General features: G+C 42.2%; 1 protein-coding gene across 2 annotated transcripts in view; it reads left to right on the top strand.

Moving 5' to 3' along the window:
- Positions 1-613: 613 nt before the first annotated feature.
- MET (MET proto-oncogene, receptor tyrosine kinase) overlaps positions 614-24814 on the top strand; it is a 126506-nt gene continuing 102305 nt past the window's right edge. The window contains exon 1 of one of the 2 annotated variants that reach the window (XM_077856031.1): positions 614-766. In XM_077856031.1, the coding sequence (XP_077712157.1) occupies positions 670-766 (97 nt within the window). In that variant the 5' untranslated portion in view covers positions 614-669. Of the gene's footprint in view, positions 767-13487; positions 13612-24814 lie in introns of those variants that run through there. The other variant, XM_077856028.1, reaches the window with a different exon arrangement.

Below are 24814 nucleotides of genomic sequence, written 5' to 3'. Positions count from 1 at the left end.
GGAGCGGCGGGGCGGAGGGGGCGCGCGGCGGAGGGCGGGGCGGGGCGCGGAGGGCAGCGCGGAGTGAGCGGCGGGGGCTGCGGGGCGCGGAGTGGGGGGGCGGGGCGCGGAGCCGGGGACGGGAGGGGGCGGGGGGCGGAGGGGGCGCGCCCGGCGTCCCGCGGGCTGACGCTGGGCGCCCGAGCGCCGGGAGGGGGAGCCTGGGGCCCGCTGCCCGCCGCGCCGCGTCGGCGCTGCCCGCGCTGGGAGCTGAGAGCGCGGGGGGCGAGGAAACTTGTGGTGCACCTAGAAAGTTTCACCTTGGCGGCGGCGGCGGCGGCGGCGGCGGCGGGCGGGGCGGGAGGAAGCGCGACCCCCGGGGCACCGGCGCGGCGCGCGGGCGGCAGGAAGGGCGGGGGCCGGCTTCCCCTCCGGGCGCTGCCGGTCCCCGGGTCTGCGGCGGGACGAGCCGCGCGGGGCCGGCGCACACGTGCCGGGGGGCGGGCGCCGGGGCCGGGCTCCTGGGGCCGGGCTCGGGCCGTGCTTCCCGCCTGGACGCGCCCCGGGGCGGCGATGGCGGGCTGAGTCAGCGGGGAGCGCGCGGGCGGGCGGGCGGAGGCCCGGGGCTGGCCTCCCCGCAGGTGAGCCGGCGGCCGTCGCCGCGCGCAGCGGCCGAGCGCCGGGGAGCGGATGCGGATGCGGAGCGGCGCGGCGGGCGCGGGCCGGGCGCGGGGCGACAGCGGACTCCCGCGCCTCCGACGTCTCCGCGGAGCTTGGACGCCGCAAGGTAAAGCGACGCGCGCCGCACCCGGGCCCTCGGGCCCTTTGTTCCCCTCGGGGCCGCGGCGGGGGCGCGGCGGGGGCCGGGGTCCTGGGCCGCCCGGGCGACCCGGGGCGGGGGCGGGCGCGGGCGCGGGGGCCGCCCGGGCGCTCGGGAGGGGCTGGGGTCGGGGTCGGGGTCGGGGTCCCGCCCGGCGGGGCGCGCGGGCATCCTTGCAGGGGCAGGTGCTCCGCCCCAGGCCGGGCCCGTGGCCGCCAGGTGCGCGGTGCCCCCGGTGTGGCAGGGGCCGGCGGGGCCGGGGCCGGGGCCGGGAGGGGCGCGGGGCCGGCTGGTGCGGGGCTGCCCGGGGCGCTGAGGCTGCGCGGCCGCCCGTGTGCTCCGCTCGGGGAGAGCCGTTGGGCAGCTTGGCATCTGCAGAGGTGCCGGCGGCTGGTGCGGGGAGAGCTGCCCCGGGCGTCGCGTCTCCCTTCGCGCAGCTCCGGGTCCAGAGCGGCCCCGCGGCTCAGCGGGTGTCCGCGGTCCTGGGCCGAAGGACCGGGCTGCGCCCCGGGCCGAGCCCCGATGCTCGGGGACTAGGACAGCGCTGGGAAAAAGCGACCGACGGCATAGACTCTAGGGACCCTCCCCTGAATCCCGAGAACCCCGTTCCCACTTCCCACTTAGTGGCGTTGGGCGAGGGTTTGTCCTGTCGCTGCTTCCAGCCAGACACATGGACGTTGCCGGCAGATGGATCCAGAAAACCAGTATTGTCCTTTAGAGCTAAACTATTCTAGCTGACTAATGAATGCATTTTTTTTTTTCTGCATGAAGATGATCTGAAAATGTCGTGCATCATGTTTCTCTGCGCCACTGGGACATAAATTGTGTTTTTATGTAAACTGTTAAGTGGTGCTTGGGTTATTGACACGTACATAGCTTTCCTTTCCACCTCCGAGCGTATGGGGCTTTGTTTTAACCTGGAAACTTCCATACTAGAAGAGAAGTGAGGTGCCTCGATGCCATACACAGCAAGTCTGTGGTGTATTCAGTGGGTGTTCATTCTTTTTAAACTGCTGAATAACACCAGTGACATTTATATTACTCCTAAGAAAATTTTTGTAGTGCCAAAAATGTGTCCAAGTGCCTATAAAGGACACTAGTGTTTTTAGAAAAATCTGTTCAGGTTTCAAACTTAACAGTGCATGAGCCTCTAATTGCTAACCTAAGTATATTTTGATTTGAATATGATGGACTTGATCGCTTATAGGAGATGATCTGCTGAGTTCCACTTTTTCAAGGATCGCTTTGTTCTTAATACATCACAGTAGGGGTTTACATCAGATAGACACGCCGTCCCTTCAGGATTAATGGGTGAGGCTTATCTGAATGATAAAGATACACAAGATTAACCATAGCGCATCAATATGAAAGCCGATGATATTTTTGTGACTTAAAACTACGATGAAAGGAAAATGACACTTTTCTAAGCAGGAGAAATACCCTTATTCTCTAAATTCCTTTGAAGATTATATGAGCATGTGTCCCACCGTAATCTTGAAATGTTCAGAATTTGTTTTAATGTGCCTTAGACTAAGAAATACATTTCAAAAGTCCATTTTATTGGGCTAAAAAAAAGTACTAATTCAGAATAACAGTCTAATTTTCCTTTTACAAATCTATGTAATAGCCTCAAATAAACTTTTTTCTCCTGTGTGGTCATCTCAAGACAACCTGAATAACTTAAAAGGGTTACTCCTTTCAAGACACACAGCTTTCCCTAGGTGACTGCGCCAGCGCCTGTGGTGACACACCCAGGGAAAGTACACAGCTCCCTGTATTTTCAGAGCACCTCCCATCTTTCTGCCCCTTTCTCCTCATCCCTTCCCCTTCCTTGGGTCCGAGTGGCTTCCCGACCCTTCTGTGTCCCCATTCTTCCACCCTATTTCAGAGGTTTCTTCTTGGCTATCATTAGGCTCACCAGAGCCAGCCCTGCTTTGCTTTTCCCCATCATCCCTGATACTTTCCTTGGGCTCCTTGCTTGTTCGTGGAATACCAGATTTCCTAATTGTGCTGCCTTAAGGGAAGGGAATATGAAGAAACTCAAGTACCAGGAAATTAACCTCCTTTACCTCAGTGGTGTATGTTGAAACTGGTGTCTTTGACATAGAGCCCTCAGGGCAGTTTCCTCTTGGGCTTTGCTCAATGCAAAATAAATAGTAACCTCCTAGTAATGAATGATAAATATACTGACTAATGTCAATTTAGGATCACTTTGATTCCCTTTTCTTAACTGGCACTGAGTTGCTGCCAGGCTCACATTTGCATCACCAAAAATAGCTAAGAACTGTATGTTGAGCATCATATATGTTTGGTACTAGAGAAATATTTTTTAAAAGGGAGAAATGCAATCTCTGCCCTTGAAGAGTTTATAATCTAGAATTTCAGATTAATAACACACAAAATTATGGAACTAAGATCCATGATTATTAAGGGAATGTAACAGGAAAATGATGACATTAGAAATCATCCCATTTACATAATAGAAATTCTTTTAAACATCAAAAGATTGGGACTTAAAGGCCTCATAAAATTTTCACGCTGTTTCTGAGCATAGCCTCTTGCTGATACACAACAGCCTTACAAAATAGACCAGGTTGATGTCAGTACTGTAACCTTTCCTTCCTGTAGGTAAGGAAGCTGTGTGTGAGCCTAGCCTCCATGCTATCTGGACAGCACCTCTGCCCAGCCAGCTTCAAAGGTTAACTATTTGAAGCATTTTCCACTGAAGCATAGTTAGGGATCCTTAGGTTAGTGATAAATGATGAATGCAACATTTCTGGTCTCTGGAGTTTTTCTCACCTTCTGTTTCTCCAGCGCTCTTTTTTTTGTTCTTTCTCTTTTTGTGGTAAAGCATACCAGAAAAAGCCATCATTCATATGTGTGGGGCATTCTGCTCCTGTTATCAGATTAAGAGCTGCGAGTAATTTTGTAATCTATCCTACTATCAGAAAGCCCATTCTCAGATATCTCCTCAGCTGTGTTTAACAGTTTAGTATATTCCCCTTGGGATTTGTTTCAATAAAAACATCCAGTAAAATCTTACTACAGATCCTTTGCTTTTCAACGGACAAAATGAAGAAAGTGTTTTTATAAGCTGTAAAATGTAATTGAGAGAAAAATCACACGTGTGGCATTTGTAGCAGGAGGTGTGAGCTCAGTGGAAAAAGAGAAGTTAACTGGCTAATTGCATATCCAGGTATACATATTTCTTCTATGATTGTGTAAATTTGCACAAGTATATTTATGCAGGTTATGCATGTTGTCTTTAATTTCTGTAATTAATTGTGTAGCTATAGGGCCCGTAGAATTCATATTAAGAGCCTATGGGCCATATAGGGGTGCCTCATGGGCTCGGTCAGTAGAGCATGCAAGTCCATCTTGGGTTTGTAAGTTCAAGCTCCATGTTGGGTATGGAGATTACGTAAAAATAAATAAAATCTTTTTAAAAAAAAAGAGCCTATGGGTCATAAAAATTGTATCATGATCCATAGAATTTGAAAATGTATTTCTTCTAATACAACAAAGGATTATTTATGAATATTATCAGGGCAGTTATGGAATACGGCCAGAGAATCACAAGTTCTAGAGAAAGCCAGGTTCTTATACTTTAAGAATGTAACTGAGGATTTAGTCATTCAGGATAATTTATTGAACACCTACCAGCCATAATTCTAGACTCTGGTAAAGCAGTAGAGAATAAAACAGACTAAGATCTCTGATATTATGATGCTCTGTTCTGTATTAAGGAAGGCAAACAATAAATAAAATACATAAATTAAAATGCTGTTTCTGAGTGGTGATAAGAGCTACGAGGAAGCAAAGTGAGGACTGTCAAGGATAAGAGAGGGTGGAGTGGTGATTGAAAAATTCAGTAAGATAAAAAAAAATTCAGTAAGTAGTAGTCAGAGAAGGCTTCACTTTGAAGGTGGCCTTTGAACTAGAACCTGGAAGAGATAAGAAAGTAAGTCCTGTCGATATCTGGAGTAGAGCTTCTACTTTGCACTTCTCAGGAGTGCCATTCTGGTTTTGTTGTCTCTGGAATTGTGCAGTGCCCAACCTGCACAGCTCCACTTGGAGTCCCTGATTGTTACCAGAAATACCCGGACCGTGCCTGCCATAGTTCACTGCAGGCTCAAAAGTGACAATGAAGAAGTGGCCACATCCCTTGGTTTATTGTGTATGGAAGAAGCAAACCCATGGTATTTTCCTGCATTTACCTGGTCCCATGTCCACATGCCATCCTTGATCAAGGTTATGGCTCCATTCAGACAATTTTCCTTCTTATTTTTTACACTGTAAACCTGGTCCAAAAGAATTTGTTGAGAGTAGTATTCACAGCCTCCATCTCCGATCCCTTCCATGGTAAATATCTGGGGACTGCAAAGGAGACAGTTGCTGCCTGTGTGTGCAGCCTGTTTTGCACTTCCTTCTTTCTTCTTTCTCTCCTTTCTTTTCCCTTTCCAATGTGAAGCCACTATGTCGGATTTTCTTCCTCTTTCTTTCTGCCCAATCTGTGTCCTGCATCAAGATTTGCCAACAGGAAAGAAAAAAAATACCCCAGAAACCCAAGAGAGGGCACCTTGTTGACTCAGTCAGTAGAACATGCAACTAACTCACTCTTGGGGTTGTGAGTTTGAGCCCCACGTGGAACGTGGAGATTATAGTAAAAAAAGAAAAAAGATTTGCCAGCAGGTAACCTAAATGAATGAAACTAACCATTTCACTAGAAACCAACAACCTGCTTGGAAAAGGCCCCACCTAACAGGAGACAGCCAGCATTTGGCATCATCAGAGTTGCCGTGAAGCCCAGTAAGTGGCATGGGCCCATGTGGTAGGTGTATCTTTCAGATTTTCAAGAGAAGCTAGAAACCTCTCCACTTTAAAGTGTTGACTCAGCATCTTTTAAAATAGTGTGCAGGATTGACAAAAAGTTTCGGTGTCAGATTTGGCTTCTGGTGGTCTTGTTTGCAATCCTTAGCCATGACTATACCTGCCAATTGGTCCCCTGTGTCACCTTCAGGTGTTGTTGAATTCAGCAGCATGTATGGCCAAAGATGCCCAGAGCCACTTTTGCCGCGTGCTTATCTTCTAGAGTTCTCAGATTCTTCCTCCCTCTAGAAAATTAGCTTAGCAATCCACAAAAAAAAAGATATTATATAATTCATCACCTTTTGGCACGCACTTGTTTTTCTTTTTTTTTTCACACTTGTTTTTCTAAGCTCTTCAACAAATATACTTTCTATCAAACTATGTATATTTGTGAGCTAAAGGGTAATCTACTTTTTTTCATTCTTAAGTGAAGCAGTCACTTTCTGAAGCCTCAGTTCATCATAACTTTATGTATAGATTTCATTTCCAAGTTCTCATTCAGGATAAACTCCCTCTTTGGAATACTGGTGCTTTTGTTATGTTGTGTTTTGTTTAGATGTGCCTGAACTTGACTAGTTACTTCTCTACAATTGAAATTTAAAACATGTACAGCATTGGATTCAAGTGCTCTTTAGAAACCATCAGATCAGTACTGCAATCTATTTTTCCAAAGGAATGAAAGCTCACAGGTTGTGCACTAACTTGTTTCCTTTAATCCTAAAAACTCAGTGAAATGCCCAGGCTAGTGGCCTTCCGGAAGGCCATTGTGTTAGAACGGAAGACTATGTACTGTATTTCTTCCTACTATTTTAAATGCAAATATAATAATATATCATGAAACAGAGCACATATTAATATCAGTGGCTTTTTCCTGTTTTGAAGTGATCCCTTGTTACCCGATAGTTGGATCTAAAATCTTAGTCCAATTTTGAAGTTGTATGTAAGAAAAAATAATTGACTTGAAGGAACTGAAAAGTACTGCAGTTATTCCATAAGACCATGGGAATGTTTCTAATTTTTAATATTTTATTGAAAATATCAAGAAGAACATTCAAAGCTGGAGACCTTTGAAATACAGTTGATCGTTGAACAGCAAGGGGGTTGGGGCGCTGACCTCCTGTACAGTCAAAAATCTGCATGTAACTTTGACTCCCCCAAAATTGAACTAATAGCCACTGTTGACTAGAAATCTTACCAAAAACAGTTAATACATATTATGTTACATATATTATATACTGTATTCATATGATAAAATGAAAAAATGTTTTTAAAAAATCCTAAGGAGGAGAAAATACATTTGCAGTACTGTACTGTATAAGTGGACCCATGCAGTTCCAACCTTGTTGAAGGGTCAGCTGTAATGTAGTCTTCACAAGGCAGAGAGAGAGAGAGAGAGAGGAGTGGGGTAAATTTGTTTAACAGAAGGCAGGTTGTCTCCTTTGCAGTCTAATCATGTGAGAAAGGAAAATCCAGCCAAGTTTTGGGTCTACAAGACAATTCAAAGTATCTTTAAAAATAACTTTTGGCGTTTCTTAAGACCAATGTGTGTTCAGACCAACATTTTAGCTCTTAAAATTTAAACCTCGGGGTCTTTTAAAGGAAATTTAATCCATGTGTTTTTGATTCACTAAATCCTAAATCATTACCCATAAACTGTATGTCTCTCTAAGCTCTTTGATGTTTAAGAAATCTTTGAAGCCATGTAAGGCCTTTTTTGTTGCAGAAGAATAGGAAGTTGGTTTTCGCTAAGGGTCAGTAAACAGCATCTTCAAAAATCTGAATTAGGTCTAAAATCTCACAACCATAACAGAATGAATATTTGAATGAGTGCTAATGCAGTTTTCTGATGCAATGTGAAAAATGTAAGTACTTTTAAAGACCCAGTATTATTTAGCTGTAATTCTTACTACCCCAAGGAAATGATTTTGGCTTAAAAAAAAAAAAAAAAAAAGATAAAGCCCAAATATTTAACATTTTATCCTAACACACAGTAGGTACTCAGTAAATGTTTTGTTGAATGTTAAATGAATGACTTTTTTTTCTGCCCAGAACCTTCCAGCTAATGTCAATCTTTCTATTCAATAGCAGTATCCATCTGTCATGTTTCAGGATGAATCTATTCTAAGTCAGTGACCTGGTTCGACAAATTTTAAAAATAAGCCATCAAACTAAATATATGACATTTATTGAAATTCATTCTGTACCACGAAGCAACTGCCTTGCAAAGAGTGCTGAAAATAGGAAGGCATTTCTGGGCTAATTAGATTAAATATTCAGTTGTTACCATATGCTTTCTGAAAATTGATTTTTTCCCCATCTTACTTCTCCTGCCATCCTTCCTCCCACCTTGACGTGCTTACTGATTGAAAGCTTTGCACAGAAAAGGGCAGGTCGTTTGTATCCATAAGCAAGTTCAAACAGGCTTAGAAAACGTAATGCTATAATCATAAGTTGCCGTAATGTAGGAGGAAAGAGAGGGATACTCAACAATAATGGGGGTGTGGGGTTTTGCTCCAGATTACATAGATGACACATCTTTGAACTCTATTGTGTGGAGAAAAACACCTTCTTACTGTAGTTAGACTTCCTGTTTATGAGTGTGTATTTTCTGGTGACTAGACTTCCCATATGGACTCTGCACAAATATGTAGTTTTAAGTGCCATTGAAATGCACAAGATTAGGGTACTGATGGCTATGGAGACAGCAGCCCCTCTCTAAAAGAAAGAAAGCAGTATTTAGAAGAAGGCATAGTAATGAAACATGGGCATTGAGAAGTTTCCTGATACCATGTTGTGTATTTCTAACTACTCCCTGCATTTTGTCCTCAGAAAACCTTTCCTGATCAAAAAAGGGTATTGTTTCTGTATGACATTGGGGTGACAGATTTTGGTGATTTCTTTTATCTCGGTGGGGAAAGAAAGGAAAATTGTGTTATTATGGTCTTTAGGTAGAGGTCCTTTTAGGTGAACCTGACGGTTTACGGAATACATATACCATCATTAAACTTGTTTTGAAACTCAATTATGATAGCACTGTGTAAGGAGTAACTTATTCATATAGTTTTGACATGCTTAATTTCTGTGTAAATGGTTGCTCAAACCACTAGTAATTATCATATATCAATATCTGCATATTCATATTTAGATGATTCTTAAAACTAAAATTTCTCATAATTTGATAAATAAGCAGTCACATGCCCTCCTATCTGTACATTTGGAACACTGTAGTTCCCTTTAAGAAGGTCTCTGTGATAACTCTCAAGCCACAGATGGAGAAAATAAATAACGAAAGAGAAGACTTAGAAGTTTCAATGGGGTGTTAGCTCAGTGAGGTTACAGGAGGGGAGAGGTGGGTGGATACCCGCAGGTGGTGAAGAAAGTGGCACAATGAGAAATCAGGCTGCTGCCTTCCAAATAGGAAAAAGGCTGGTCAAAACTGAGTGGGGAATCAAGGGACACTCACAGGAAAATGGTAGGGCATGTGATAAGGAAGCAAAGTCTGAACTTCCTCTGTCATGTGGCTTGATTCCGGGCGAAGCAAGACTATCATCTGGCCAGTCCGAGATCAGCCTCTTACTCTGTTCTACCCTCAGACACCAGTAAGAATAGCCGCGTTCTGTAGCAGGAAGCAGAAGGATCGTTTATTCTGAGTGTTCGGAGTGTATTCTAAGCATTGCAGTCAACACTACAAATGAAATTGTACGTTCTTAGAAAAATTCATGATATTAAAAGAAAAACTAAGAAAACTTAAAAAAAAAATTTACACCACGTTCTTAACTGGCATTTTCTAGTGCATCAGCTCGTTATAATGCATCAATAACTGTTGGGATCAAAAGTTACAGCCCTCAAAACTATATCCGTAACTGTTCTCTGTTGGAGGACCATCTGCCGTGGGTATATCTCTCTTTCAGGTATTGTCCTGAGGCTATTTCTTTGGGCTTTGATTATACAGAGTTCATGCTGGAGTATGTGTAGTAATTACGTTTGTTATATTCCAAACGCAAACTCAGACAGTGGTCTGAAGACTCGAGGAAAGCTTCTATCGGCGTCTGCCTTTACTTTCAGTCTTTTTGCTCCTCTGAGAGTCTTAGGTGAGCAGCTATCGCCTGACTCTGGCCTCACGTTCAAGCAGAATGCCTTCAGCTCCTGCTGCACCATGCAGGGTTTGCTCATGGTCTGACCACTGGCTAGTTGAGACAAAGACAGCAGGCAAATAGAATATCTTAGGGCCTGTGTGAACCTTTGGGCTTAAAATGTTATTACCCTAGCTGGATTTTTTTTAAATTAAGTATAAGATCATACTATATATATTTTTTTTAATATTTTATTTATTTATTCATGAGAGACCCAGAGAGAGAGGCAGAGACACAGGCAGAGGAAGAAGCAGCTCCCTGGGGAAGAGGAGGAGCCCGATGTGGGACTCGATCCCTGGACCCCAAGGTCATGCCCTGAGCTGAAGGTAGACGCTCAACCACTGAGCCACCCAGGCGTCCCTACAATATATATTTTAAGTTCTACTGAATTATATAAAGAAGCAGCCAAATAAAGTTTGTTGACAGAAAAAAAGTGTCTTCCTAACAGAACTGAATACATATTTTGGACTTTTCAGAAATTCACTTTTTGTCATGTCAAAATTAAGATACTTCTAAATTTTATTTCAGTTTTATTCACATATACTTGTTTATTGAAATCTGTACATCAGAACTTAATGATTTTAAATATTCTTCTGCACTTCACAGAGCTTACAAAATAGATTGGTCAATAGATTGTTCTCCCCAGAAGAGTATACAGATAAAACCCCAGACAGTTTCATTAACCACAATGAAAGGTGACAGCCCTTCAGTCTATGTCATAAGTTGATTAATTACTTTCCAAATGTTACTAAAGATTCTGAATGAATAACTAGACTGGTATTTAGAATCAAGCCTCCCTCACAATTCCTAAATGGGTTTTAATTTTCAGAGTTAGATGATCATTATATCTGATTCATTTCTTTCACATCTTCAAATTGTTGGTTTTATTGAAAAAGAGAGCAGAGTAACTGGTTCAGTATGTTTTCCTTTTCCCTGAAATTATTCCTTGTGGTTTTCAATAAAACTGGTTTTGAAATAAAAATAATAAAATGCTGGCATTGCCCTTTAATGAAGGCCCATAGATCTGATGAGTTATATAAACATTACAAGGAATTCACTACCAAGGTCATGATCATGGAACCATTTAATTCCCAAGTCTACCTTGTTGGCTGCTTGGACACTCCATTGGAATCAGCATCGTTATTAGGATTTGTATTGACTCAGGCAAACTTTTTAGTCATTTCCCGTTCTCCACATTCCCCCAGTGATTCCAAACTTTCACCATTTTCTTAACCTCTTGAAATCTCTTTGGCCTCCTTTATTCTCCATGTAATATCTCCCTTTATAGCTTAGAGAATAAACAGAAGCCCAGATGGTTTCCATGTCGCCTGTTCTTACCTCCCTGCTTCTATCTTAAATGTTGAAATAGTCTTTTCAGCCTATGCTCTTGATGCCATTCTTCCCGACATCTTGGAGCACCTTGCTGCATCTTCCCCTCCCTACCAACCCCGCCCATCTTTTAAAATCTCCCTCACTTTTTTTCATTCGGCCCTTGCTCAACTTGCTGCTGCTTCTAGCAAGAAAGCACATCTGCAGACATTCTGATAGGATTTTCACTATACAGCGATAGTAAGTATTCACTCCCGCTTCTGCCTTATGCTTTAAATAAATTTAGAATTCTTGAAAATAATTTCTAACTCATTGTCTCTATCCTCAATCATTCTTTAATTCATTCCACTCAAGCAGTGTGTTGCCAACTACCAAGAAGTTGTCTTCACTCTAATAACCAGCAACCTCCTCATTGCCAAATCTGATGGACACTTTTGTTTTTATTCCTCTTGACCTCTCTGTGAGATGTGACACCGTACGTATTGCTTCTGTTTTTTTGAAATTTCTAGCTTCTGAAATACCAGACTTCCTTTTTACATTTAAAGTTTGGGTTTAGGGAATCCCTGGGTGGCTCAGGGGTTTAGCACCTGCCTTCGGCCCAGGGCATGATCCTGGAGATCTGTGATCGAGTCCCACGTCAGGCTCCCTGCATGGAGCCTGCTTTTCCCTCTGTCTGTGTCTCTGCGTCTCTCTCTCTCTCTCTCTCTCTCTCTCTCTCTGTCTCTCATGAATAAATAAAATCTTTAAAAATAAAAATAAAGTTTGGGTTTAAACTTTACATCTGAAGTTTGAATTCCTTCATTCTACATATTGAACATGCCCACAGGTGATCTCACTTTCTTCCATGACTTCAAATACAATGATGGACCAGTGGTTCACAAATGCTATGTCCAACTCTCTGTGCTCTAGAGCACCATGGCCATGTTATTAGCTACCTATGAACACTTCCACTCAAATGACCAAAAGACACCTCAGAGTTATTAACCAAACTATTTCTTTTGCCCCCCAAACTTTTCTCTGCCTGATGATCTTACCATTGTTTATGACACCCAAGATAGACATTTTTTAGTCATCCCTGACTTCTTACAGTCTTCCCCTATGATCACAATCCATGTTGGATCATCTTCACATAAATTTTAGCTCTTGAATATCTTTCTAACCTAGTCTTTTTTTTCTATCATATCCATACTGTCAGAGTCTTTGTTCAAGGTCATTCTTTATTAATTCATTTCATTATTTCTTCTTCAACAAATCTTTGCCAGGTGCTGTGTAATGACACTGTGCAAGGGGCTAAAAATGGGGCTTCCAGTCTAGTGAGAGATACAGATAAGTGAATTACAATAGAACATAATAAAGTCTAACTAAGGAGAAGGCAGATTTGACATGTGAGCATGTAAAACGGTTTCGAATCTATTCCTAGAGGGTGAGAGAGGTACCGGAGAAGGCATCCTGAACGAAATGTCACACCTATGGTAAGACTTGAGGAAAGGGTAAGTTAACCAGGTGAGGACAAGTGTATTCCATAAAAAGGGACCCACGTGTTCTGAGACCCAGAGCAGGAGAGCACATGGCTTGCTTCAGCAACTTGAAGAAGGGCAAGGTGGCTAGAGCCTAGATTCCTAGGGGGATGATGGCAAGAGGTGAGGCTGGAGAGTTAGGGCGAAGCTGTGCCAAGGAGTTGGACTATTTTTTTTTTAAGATTTATTTATTCATGAGAGAAACACACACACAGAGAGAAAGAGAGGCAGAGACACAAGGCAGAGGGAGGAGCAGGCTCCATGCAGGGAGCCCCATGTGGGACTCGATCCCGGGTCTCTAGGATCACGCCCTGGGCTGAAGGCAGCGCTGAACCGCTGAGCCACCCGGGCTGCCCGGGAGTTGAACTATTTTTAAAGAGCAAAGCGACATGATGGGATTGTCATTTTAGAAAGATACCTCTGGTGAACTGGGGAATGGATAATCAAGGAGCAAGGATGGAGTCGGAATACCGGGTGGCAAGCTGTCGTCGTAATCCAGGCAAGAAGTGGCACTGCCCTCCACTGTGGTGGCAGTGGGGATGGAAGCAGATGGACGTATCTAAAACACCTCCCGGTGGGGGTCAAGGGTGATGTCCTGGAAGAGTGAGATATGTGAGACCTGGAGATGGGATCTGGAGCGGTAGAGCAAGTTTTCAGGGGAGTAAGTGGAGGTGCCAGGAGGTCATCTGACGTTTGTCTCATCTACTGCTTTTCCCCGGCCTGCCAGCTGTGGTTGCCCTGGCACAGAGGCGTCCTCTGCGTTCTCTACACCCCTTCTTGGGGCTCTCGTCCAGTCTCAGGGCTTTTCATGCCATCAGTACGCACACGACTTCCCCACTGGACCTCTCCAGTCCTTTCAACCAAGGACTCCGCTATGCAGCCGCGCGCCGGGCATCTCCAACTGGAAGCCTGAGAAGAGCGGCGCCCCGGTCCCCCGCGTTCCTGCCAGAGCCTCTCCACGTCGGTAACTGGCAAAACCCTTCTCCCTGTTTAAAAAGCCAAACTATTTGGAGTATTCCTGACTGCTTTTCGTCACACGCCTCATCTCCAGGTCCATTAGCAAGTCCTCATAGGTCTGTCTTCAGGTTGGGACCGGATGCAGCCGCCTCCTACCGCGCGCCCCGTCCTCTCCGGCCTCCTAACTGACCTCCCTTCTCCATTTTTGCCCCGTGGCCTCCCCCTGCACCACCAGGCTCCTTCCGCACACAGTCAAGGTGATTCCGTTCAAACGTATCCACTGCCATGCCCGTACCCTGCAGCGGCTCCTCATTCCGCCCCCTTGAGAGCCCACGTCTCACAGTGACCTACGAGGCCCCACATGGTTTGCCTCTTTGTCCTCTCTGGTCTGGTCTTGTCTCCTGGGCCGGGGCCCAAGCTTCTTGGCTGTGCCTCTGCTGCGCCTCCGACGCGTCAGGCACCCTGTCCCGCGACCCCTCTTGCCTCTGCAAGGAAAAAAGAACTCTCTTTCACATCTCCGGTGGCAAAGTCCTCTCCTCCTTCAGCTCTTTCCTTAAAAGCCACCTTCCCAATTTGTCAAAGCCACAGGCCTGTCCCACCAACTTCCTTGTCTGTGCTCCTGGTCCCTCAACCCTGCGTTCTCCTTCTTTTTTCTCCGGCGACACTGAACACTCATCACCTTGGAACACACCACATGTATGTATGACTTGTTGTCTGCACCCAACTGCTAGAAAGTAAGTTCCACAAGAGCAGGAGCGTTCGTTTTGCTTCCTGATGGACCCCCCACCCACCCCACCCCACCCCAAGCACCTCCCATATATTAAGACCTTAATTTTAATATTTGTCAGATTTGGCCGTAAGTAGCTGTTGGGCTTAAAAAACCTGATGCTTGAAGGATGGACGTCTTGACTCTCTGGAAATAAAGAGGTGAAGATACGGGGGTCTTCACCCTTGTTAATTCTTCTATTGCCCGGACAGACGTGGTGACCTTCTGTCATGTCTTCTGGCCTCTAGCTTCAGTCCACTCGCCACACCGCCGCCCAGGTTGTCTAATATGTAGTTGTAAGGACTGTGCTCACTTCCATCCCCTGCTTGAACCCCCCCCCCCGTGACTCTTCACTACACGTAGACTACAGATCCCTCAGCAGGATGCCTAAGGCTTTCTGTGATGTGGCCCCAGCCTAATCTTCCAGTTTCATCCATACCCAGCCCAACCCACATAGTCCCTGTGCCAACTACAGCTTCCGGAACAGCCCTGCACGTCCTGTCTGTCCCCTGCCTTCAGTATGCCTAAGCAACTCCAGCTTAACCTGCAAAACCCAACTCAGGTGATCTCTGCACACTGACATACTCCTTGACGCTCCCTCCATCTGCCTCAATTTGCTGTTCTTCCCTCTGCTCCTTCAGCAACGTGCACCTGTCTTTAAAGCGCTTTGTAGCACAGTGGGGCGGGAGGCTGGGCCTGCCAGTCAGTGAGCAACACCAATATCCTTGAAAAGGGTTTGGGTTTTTTAATGTCTTGCCCTCTCAGTTCTCTCTGTGTTTCTCTTTCCCTCAAGCACACATACCCCCTACATATACACACAACTGCCTTGGATTATTTTGCCTTGAACTGATCAGTTATATAAATGCAATCCTGAGCGCAGTCGTTTTTAAGTTGTACTAACCTTTTGGTTTATTGATTTTTCAAGGATCCAGAGTGTTTACTGAGTTTTAGAAATTGGATTTTGTACTTACGTGCTTATTTTTCTGTACTGTTCTTTTTTTTTTTTACGAGAATAGCTTTTGCTTAGCATTCTCTATCTCTTTAAAAGTATTTATAGAAAATTTTGTTCAGTTCTTTTACTCTCTGATTGTATTTGATCTCAGTAGAGTGATACTTCTTTGCTTTTAATTTTTCTCCCAATGCTGTTAGAATTGCATTATATTCACCCAAGGAATCCACGTCTATATAAAATATGACGAGGTTTGGCTAGTCCATCCACTCATAGTATTTTTATGATTTCTAAAAGTCTTTTTCTATTTTTCCCGAAAAAGAAAATGTTATACATACTGACAGAATTTACCTTGAGAAAAGTCCCTAGTTCATTCCCCTGGCAGAGAATCTACCTGCTAACTCTGATTTCCAAGAGAAGTTCTCAGGTGTGGGCAAAATAAAATTCAGACCCACCCCTAAGGACTGAATGAAAATAGAGCTCTAAGGTAACACCGACCTCACATGGATTTAACTCCTATTTTGGAGTTAGGGCCTGGCCTTTGGCACTCCTGTGTCTCTCCCCTGGTCTCTCTTCCCCTGGATACTGGTTTCTCTTTACAGGACAGCTACCAGGACACAAATGGGGTCCACTAGCCATCATCATGTCTCACAAATATTTGATTTCTCCTTTACCTAACATCAGAGAGATTGATCAGTCATGTGGTCCCGATTCTGAGTACAGCTCTCCCCGTTTGGAATTTACCATGCCTTGTGCTGAGGACATTTTCCAGCACTGAGGGAGGGAAATGTCTGATTCATTAGTGAATAATGTACCAGCTTCCTCTCTAACTTGTCTCCCTGCGGTGCTTCACATTCTGACTGTTCAGTCAGGTTTATCCTATTCCAAGAACCTTGTGTTTGAAAACGACTGGAAAAAGTTGCTAAGCCTATTTTATTTTAATATACATACTTAGGAAGATGCTTCTCATGTGTGATTTGTAGCTTCATGCTATTCACCGTGCCTGGATTAATTAAAGAAAAACTGGTAGCCTTTCTGCTCAATCTGGACTATAAAAGTATACCTATCCATCAGGCTGAAAATTATTTTTAAGTACATTTACAGGTTTTTCAAGCATCTTAGCACTTTCTTAACAGTGAAAGTTCAATGTTCACATTTTCAAGGGCATGAAACATTCTTGTCTGACCTACCGCTTACTAATGGGGCAAAAGCCTGTCCAGTCATTCAGGACTCCGACAGTTCAATGTATTTTCTCAACAGGACTTTTTACAGTATGTACAATGTTAAAACAAATGTCCATTTATTCTTCTTTCCCACAAGTTGAATACTTTCAGCAGTTCTTAAAAGGACAAAGATGTTTACTAACAGACTATGAATGTATGAAGGATAATCTTGAGACTATAATGAAATTCTGTTCTTTTTATCTTTATTCTTACCAGGTCAGAGTTGGACAATGGTCTTAGTCCTGTGTTACAACTAGAAAATGCATAGTTGGCTTTTTCTGATGCTACAATTCATCATTTTTAACTTTGAAAATGCTTATTGAAAGAAGAAGGGATGCAATATTGGATAAGAATCTGAGTAAAAGCACCGCTTAGGTCTCTTTCAAAGAAATAGTATTTGTATAATCATCAAGCATCAGTGTTTAGAGGAGCCCCTAAAACATTAATTAATTAAAACACATGAGAATTATTCTTGCGCCATGTTTAGTTTAACTTCTTTTCTCTTATAGCCACCTTTACATGATTTTTTTGATAAGCTTGTTTATTATAAAAAAAGTATACAAATCAATCTAGGGATAGTTTTTGTTTTAGAAATTTTATGTCAGTGACAGGCTGCCATATACACTGTAACTTTTCTCCACAAGTACACGTCTTTTCCTTGATTTTTATTTAAAAAAAAAAAAAAAAGTAAAAGTAAATAAATAAATAATTAATTTTTAAAAAGTATTTTTACTGCCTTTCATATAGTTACACCCTCACTGATATTTAAAATCACCTATTTGAAACAGCTTACTCTGGTAGTCACTTTGAAAACAGCATGTTTTAGACACACAGCAACAGCACAACAAAACCAAAAATAATCGTATACAATTTTGCAGCATGTATATGCTACAAAACTTTAAAAATACTGTTCTATACCAGTAGATAAATATGTTTGGCCAAAATCTTTTCAGTCTGAGTTCTGTTAGTAAAAAGGATAATTATTCCCTTACTTGTCTTCATTTGCCTGCAACTAGGATTGTCACATACAATAAATTCATGGGACATATTTATACTAAAAAATTATTCATTATTTATCTGAAATACAAATTTAACTAGGAATCCTATGTCTTTATTTGCTAAACTTAACTGGGAATGTGGGTTGGCTCATCTTTAAAGTGGTAACCCCCTTTTTGTTGTTCTTCCTTAGCATGGAAGGCCCTTACAATGGCCTTTGCCTTGGAGGACAACTTAAGAAGGACTCAAGAATTTGAGACAGGTTTAGAGGAAAACCACAATTGGCCAAAGGGTTGGAAAATAAGAAATAACAATATTTAAACTGAGAGGATTATGGTGATGAAACAGTTACCAAGTATTTGGAGTGGGCTCACCCAGTTGACTGTGCCAAGTTCCTCATTTTTGACGAAGGCATCCAAAAACTGGCTAAAACACAACTTAGGATAAGCATGGTAGCTACATTTATCGAATGCCAATGTTTGCTGCATGATTGAATGCCAGTGTCTTATGATTTATCGCTAACCCTTATGGGCAACCCACAAGATGTATATCATTATCCCCATGTTTTAGATTAAAAAAAAAAAAAACTGACACAGTATGACACTCCAGTCATAAGACAGGTAATTGGTAAAGCCCAGATTCCCATCACATCAAATTCTGTCTAACAGCAAAGCCCCGTACACTCTCCACTACACCTCATCTCTTCTCTAGAAGGTTTTATGAGCTATTGGGAAGAATGTTGTCAAGCAAACTTGTCTATAAATATTAGATATAGGACTGACTTGTGAGTATTTAGATCATTTAAATGTGGTCATATAAAAGAGCAGTTGAATGTCGGGCTGAAAAATCCTCCAGATTTCTTCTGTCCTCTCAACTTACAGTTAGAAATCATTGTCAAAGAAGGGGCATCTGAGTAGCTCAGGTTAAGGGTCCAACTCTTGATTTTGGCTCAAGTCATGATCTCAAGGTTGTGGGATCAAGCCCCACATCGGGGCTCTGTGCTGGGCATGGAGTCTGCTCAGGCTTCTCTCTCTTCCTTTCCTTCTGCCCCTCCCTCCATCCTCACTTTCTCTCCCTCTACAAAAGGAAAGAACATTATTCATTGTTAAAGTAGTGTCTGGCTACATTAGATGGGATTTTTGACATGCATATTGTTTTATCTTCCCAAAGTCAGTTTAGACTTTTTTTTTAATGATCATAACACTATTAAATCTTTAGGCATAAGAATCAAATGTTTAACAAAGCATGTTTTAAAATGTGCTTTCTCCACAGCCTGGTAGCTCCATTCTCGATTTAGGTTACACACTTAGATTTTTAACATTTATCTTGCTGTCTTCATATCCACAGACTATATACTTTTTGGAGAGTAGGAACTCTGAGTATCTAGATAAGGGCATGGTATCCAATGGATGCTAACAAATATTTGATTAATATTGTGTGATATAATTCTTCATAAGTAGTGAATGTTTATAAGTACACTATTTTATTTTATTTTTCCATCTTTTTAAGATTTTATTTATTTATTCATGAGAAACACATAGAGAGAGGCAGAAACACAGGCAGAGGGAGAAGTAGGCTCCTTATGGGGAGCCCCATTTGGGACCCGATCCCAGGACTCTCTGGGATCATGACCTAAGCCAAAGGCAGACGTTGAACCACCGAGCCACCCAGGCACCCCTAAACACAATATTTTAAATGTCACCAGGAATCTCCTATTACAATCTTATTTCTTTAACTTCATTTTTCTGGGCCTATTTTGAAAGTTAACAGAAATAATATAAGTATAGAAAGGACTAAGAATTTTTCTTAGGATTTCACTCTGCAAGTCCTTCTGGAGATTTAACTATGACTGCTTTTTATGGCTGCAATTTCCTTAATATGGGGCCTCAGCCATTTCCATCATCATAAATCCCTTTTATATACTTAAAAGCAGTATTGAAATTTTTTCTGCTTTTTATATCTTGCCTCTTCACTTAGATACATTATTTCTGTCTTGAGATTATGTTATGTAAATATTGTTTTAAAAAATTGAAAATATATGGCAGGAAAGAGCTAGTATACCACCTCAGAAATTTTAACTAATAGATGTGTTTCCAAATGCAAAGTGGAATATTTATTCAAGTAAATAAGGAAACCATCTTTGTTCTTTGTTCTAATTACTTGAATATTTTACTGAAAATTGCTTTTATGCACTTGACTTTGTGTTTAAGCTCACAGGTTTGTAATATCTTTAGATGGACATGATTTGGTCAGGACTTTTTCAGGAAGAAGGAATAAAAGAATCACAGTGAAACTGCTGATGAAAAAAAAAGAGAGAGAGAAAGGAAGGAGGAAAGATTTTACTGGTTCTGGTTAGCTTAAGACATGGTGGGTACGGATGCTCAAACAGTCTCATGGAAAACCTGCCTCTCTCCATGTCTGGGTTCTCCTTCCCCTTGGGTCAGTTTTGTGTTCAGGCAACCTTTCTCCACATACTGGCAACGTTGGGCATCAGAAACTTTTAAGTTAACATCATCTGTAGTGTTTGTGATCTTTCAAAGAGAGACATTCTCTCCCAGTATCTACATTAAATCTCAAAAAAAGAGTCTGATTGGTCCCGCTTTTTAGTCACATGCTTATCCCAACCAAGCTGTGTGTCAAAAGGAGAGTTCATTGAAAGGCCGGCTGGGTTTGCAAGCTCACCTTGTGGTAAGGGAGGTAAGCCATGTGATGACAGCCCCATTAGAGAGGAGGGAGAGTTTTCAAAAGAGTTGCCAGTAGTAGAGACAATGAGAGCCTGATACGTTAAAACAAATGTTTACTAAAATATTACACCTTTTGATAAAATATCAATCAATGATAAAAATGATCATTGATCAAAATATCAGTCAATGATAAAAATCATTTTTAGGAAGTGCAAACAATTTAAAATAGCTCAAATAAGCATAATACATCTTTTTTAAAGCACTAGAAAAACACTCAGAAGAACCATATTGCATGTTTAGTACATTTTAGATAATGTTTTATCTCCTTTGAAGCTCAGTTTTGTCATCTGAAAGGGAATAATGCCTACCTTATAAGGTAATTATGCAGATTAGAGGTGAGAATGTAACTGACTGTAAACTATGTAGTGCTATCTATATAGTTGTAAAGTTTTATGATTTCTAAGAAAATCGGTTCTAAAGAAAGCAAAGTTCCCCCTGTCAGAGTCTAGAAAGTCTCTTACAGATATATCCCATTACACTTGTGGTGTTTTTTTCCTGAGCAATCAGTGCTTAACTATAACACACCAGGGCTTTGTGACCCGTTTTTGTTGATTGAGGAGGACAATAATGACAACAGTAGTAGTAGTGATAGGCACAGGTGGCTACTCAAGAAGTTCTTAGAGAATTAAATGTATTTCTGGGGAATGAAAAACCCAAGCTAGCTCAGTGAAAAAACCAGAGGCAGATAGATGGCAGACAGAGTGGAGTAACTGGTCTTAAGTTTAGTCTGAACTGATATTCCTCGCTAACAACAATCCTCTTTGAAGGAAATACTCCTAAATACCCAGGGTTTAATGGCCAAGGTGCCATTCAGATAATTACTCCCAGGAAATGTTTTGCCAGTGAGATTATCTTAACTACCAACTGAAACGGAATAAAGAAATGTTTTATGGATGATTCAGTTTCACCTGCTATGTGTACAACATTTTAAGAGAATGAATTAGTCAATCTGCTTGAATCATCTTTACGTGTTCCTTTTAGTAAAGAGCTCAAAATTGGTTAAATGGCCAGCACTATTTCAGAAAGAAAGAAAAAAAAAACAGAAACAGTAAAAAAGACATTCTATCTTGAAAGCCTGATCCAGGCATGTCACGGGAATAAATGTATCAAGACAAAAATATATGAAAAGTGGAAGTATTTCTGGAGTCACTACCAATATAAATATTAAAATTGCTCACACATCCCAATCTGGCAGATTACATAGATAGAAAAGAAAAAGCAATATATGCCAACACAATGGCATTGAAGTAAAATGTGATTGTAGAAAAACAACCTCAGAGTGGGAAATTACTGTAGTTAGAAAATAACTTTGGAGGTCATTAGTTCAGCCTAGGAGTGTGCTTGTAAATATTTAATAATCATCCCTTCAGAGGAGGAAAAAAAAACAAAAGTCCTGATTTGTAATATTTGCCAATTTCTGTGGTGTAAATACTCCAGCCATGGCCGAGTTCGAGTTACCAAGATAAGGCCACGGAGCTCACGGTAGGTAGAGTTGCACGCGGTGGGCTGCCGTGAGCCAGAGGCTCCAGCACGTGACTACACCAACACTCCTTTCACAAATGAGAAAGCAGCGGAGGCCAAAGACGTGGGGTGACCGGCTTTGCATCACGTAGTTCTTCAGCTGCACTGCCACGACTAAAGCTCAGGCTCTCCCCCACGCTAGGCCTCAGGCCTTGAGTGCCTTCTGAGGAAAGGACCGTGATTGATGGATGCCTGCCTGACCCCCCTGCCCTGGCCAGGCTCCCCTTCAGAGACTCCCATAGACCTTTCCAGTTTAAACTGTGGTCCATTTGTCTGTCTTCCCTACTAGTCTGAGATCTCATCGACACTTGTAAAGCTTTTTATTCATTTTTGTGTCTTCAGCACCCTGTGCACTATCTGGAAATAGTAGATGCTCAGAAAGTATTTGTTGAGTATGTGAACAAATATTAATAATAGCGATCTTTTATTAACCTACCACGTGTCAAGCACTGTTCTTAGTGGTTTACATGCATTGATTCATTGAGTGGTCAGAGTAACCATGACAACAAGTGATGGTTGTATTATAAGCGCACCCATATCCCAGATGAGAAAATAGAGGCTCAGAGAAGTTACTTGCCCAAGAGGCACACAGACAGCAAATGGATTTAAACCTTGCAGTCTGTCTCCAGAGCCTGTACACTTGACCACTCAGCTGTCACTTATTTAACCAGCAGTACCATCACGCTATACCGCTCAATGACAAATCCTTCCAAAAGGTTTCCCTCCATTCCTTTGAAAGACAGACATTTCCTGGAGAAGATCTAGTGTCATCAATACACATCTTTGTTAATGGGGAAGAGACTTCATTAATTGAAATGATCAAGGAAATGGAGTGTTTATGTTTTCTCATTATCTGAGGATTAAACAGAAACCTGTATTTTAATTAAAAGTCCTGTTGTTGACAATAGGCTCTAGTCCTATGTTTTTGCTTTAATCTAAAAAAAAAATTAACCTTTCTTTGATTTCTCGGTTTGAAAAATGTCATCACTGTTTGCTATTGAGAGAATGTAAAGAAGATAAGGGAAACTGCGTTAACAAACTCCAGGGATATTCTGCAATGTTTTTTCCTTAAACAGAAAAAATACCCTTTTTCCCTCCTGCTTTTCTTATCGATTGTCATCTCATCACGTGAGATAACCAGAAAAGTCCATTGGTATATTTGTACATTTTCTTGGATTCTTAGTCAATTCAGATTTAGTACTGTGAGTGTCTTATATAAGAGCTTTAAGATACGAACCTTATTTTTAAAACATAACTTAAAAAAAATAAAATAAAGCATAACTTAATAGTTCAAATTCAAAAAAAAGAAAAAAGGGCAGCCCGGGTGGATCAGTGGTTTAGTGCCTGCCTTCAGCCGGGGATGTGATCCTGGAGACCCAGGATAGAGTCCCACGTTAGGCTCCCTGCATGATGCCTGCTTCTCCCTCTGCCTGTGTCTCTGCCTCTCTCTCTCTCTCTCTCTCTCTGTGTGTGTGTGTGTGTCTTTCATGAATAAATAAATAAAATCTTAAAAAAAAAGAAAGTTTAAAAAAAAAAGGATCATTTTAAAGGCTCCTTCAAAAAGCCTAAAAGAAAAAAAAAAGTCATTCACCGTCTACGTTGCATTAATGGATATCAACTAAGATACATATTGGTTGTAATGCTTTTTCTTTTCTTTTGGCAGTAATGGTTCATTTATTTTCTCCCTTTATTATCTTTCCTAAAGAAAATACAGTGATAAATTATGTAGTAGGCTAATGTTCCAAATTTTAGGAGACACACTAATACCATATTGAGAAGTTCATTTAATTTTTCCCCAGAATATATTCTTGAAGTTTTAGATAGATATATGCAGTTTGTTTGGAATTTGCTTTTGCCCTCTAATAGGGCAACTTGTCTTAAACCCTTCCTTACTTCTACTCCTTGTCATTCCCCCCCATCACCAAAAATTCTCTAGTACATTTCTAAACAATAAGGATTAGATATAGAAGTGGCAAGGACAACACCCTGCGTCTGTATATGCATACGCTGTATGACGGTCGAAGCTTTCAAAGAGGAGATCTCTTTTTAGATACTTAAAACAATCCAGTTAGGATATTGGATCCTAGGCCTCAGAGGTGGGTGAGTTACCCAGAGTCCTGGAGCTGGAGAGGGAAAGGGCAAGAACCAGAGCTCTGACGTCCAATCCTGCCCGGGCGTACTCTCCTCCTAGCTCAGGAAGCTACTGCAGTCCTAGTGGAGCGGTTAAGAGCCTGGACAGATTCCTGTCGGCCAGACATGGGATTGAATTCAGTTGTGTGTGACTTTTGGCGAGTTTGCTCATGTAGAAGAGGAGAATAATAATACTTCCTACTTCAAAGGGTGTTTTTATAAAGAGAAAATCAGAGGGTTTAGCAGGATGCCTGGTGCATACATGGTAAGCATCCAGTACGTGTTTCTGTTATTTTTACTGTTGTATGGCGTATACCTTTTCCAATCCTTCATCTTAATGACACACTTTGCTTTGCCTTCTGATCCACAGAACTCTTCTTGTGTGAAGAGAAAGTCACACCACACTGTGTTTTTTTTTTAAAGGAGCCCTCGGAGCTATTAAGCAATCCTTTTCATTTCTTGCTGACCTCTTCCTGCGTGCCTGCTTGTAGCTATTCTAAACCCCCTTCTCTACTCTACAGAACCTGGCCCCTCTTCTGTAACTGTTACTTGCAGTGATGGTCATATACCCTCGTTTATTTTTATAATATTGAGACCATATGCCCTGAATTCCAGTGTTTCCGTACTTCCTCTGACTTACTCTCACCTGCTATCTCGGAAAGTGATCTCTCTTGTCTTCCAGGCTCTTGGAAATGCCTCTTTTTACTCTTTTGGGATATTGCTCCAACAATTTTTATCTCCTTCATTTGCTTTCCTTGGTTTTCCCACGTCTCTGGGCTCAACTACTTGCAGTTCTTCCGATCGTGCCATATGTTCTCTCCTGTCTCTATACCCTTTCGCAAACTGCCGTGCCTACTAGGAATTTCCCTTCATCCTCCTCC

The sequence above is a fragment of the Canis aureus genome, chromosome 18 (genome assembly GCF_053574225.1).
Source record: "Canis aureus isolate CA01 chromosome 18, VMU_Caureus_v.1.0, whole genome shotgun sequence".
Classification (NCBI taxonomy): domain Eukaryota; kingdom Metazoa; phylum Chordata; class Mammalia; order Carnivora; family Canidae; genus Canis; species Canis aureus.
This window is presented reverse-complemented; position numbering and strand designations above follow the sequence as displayed.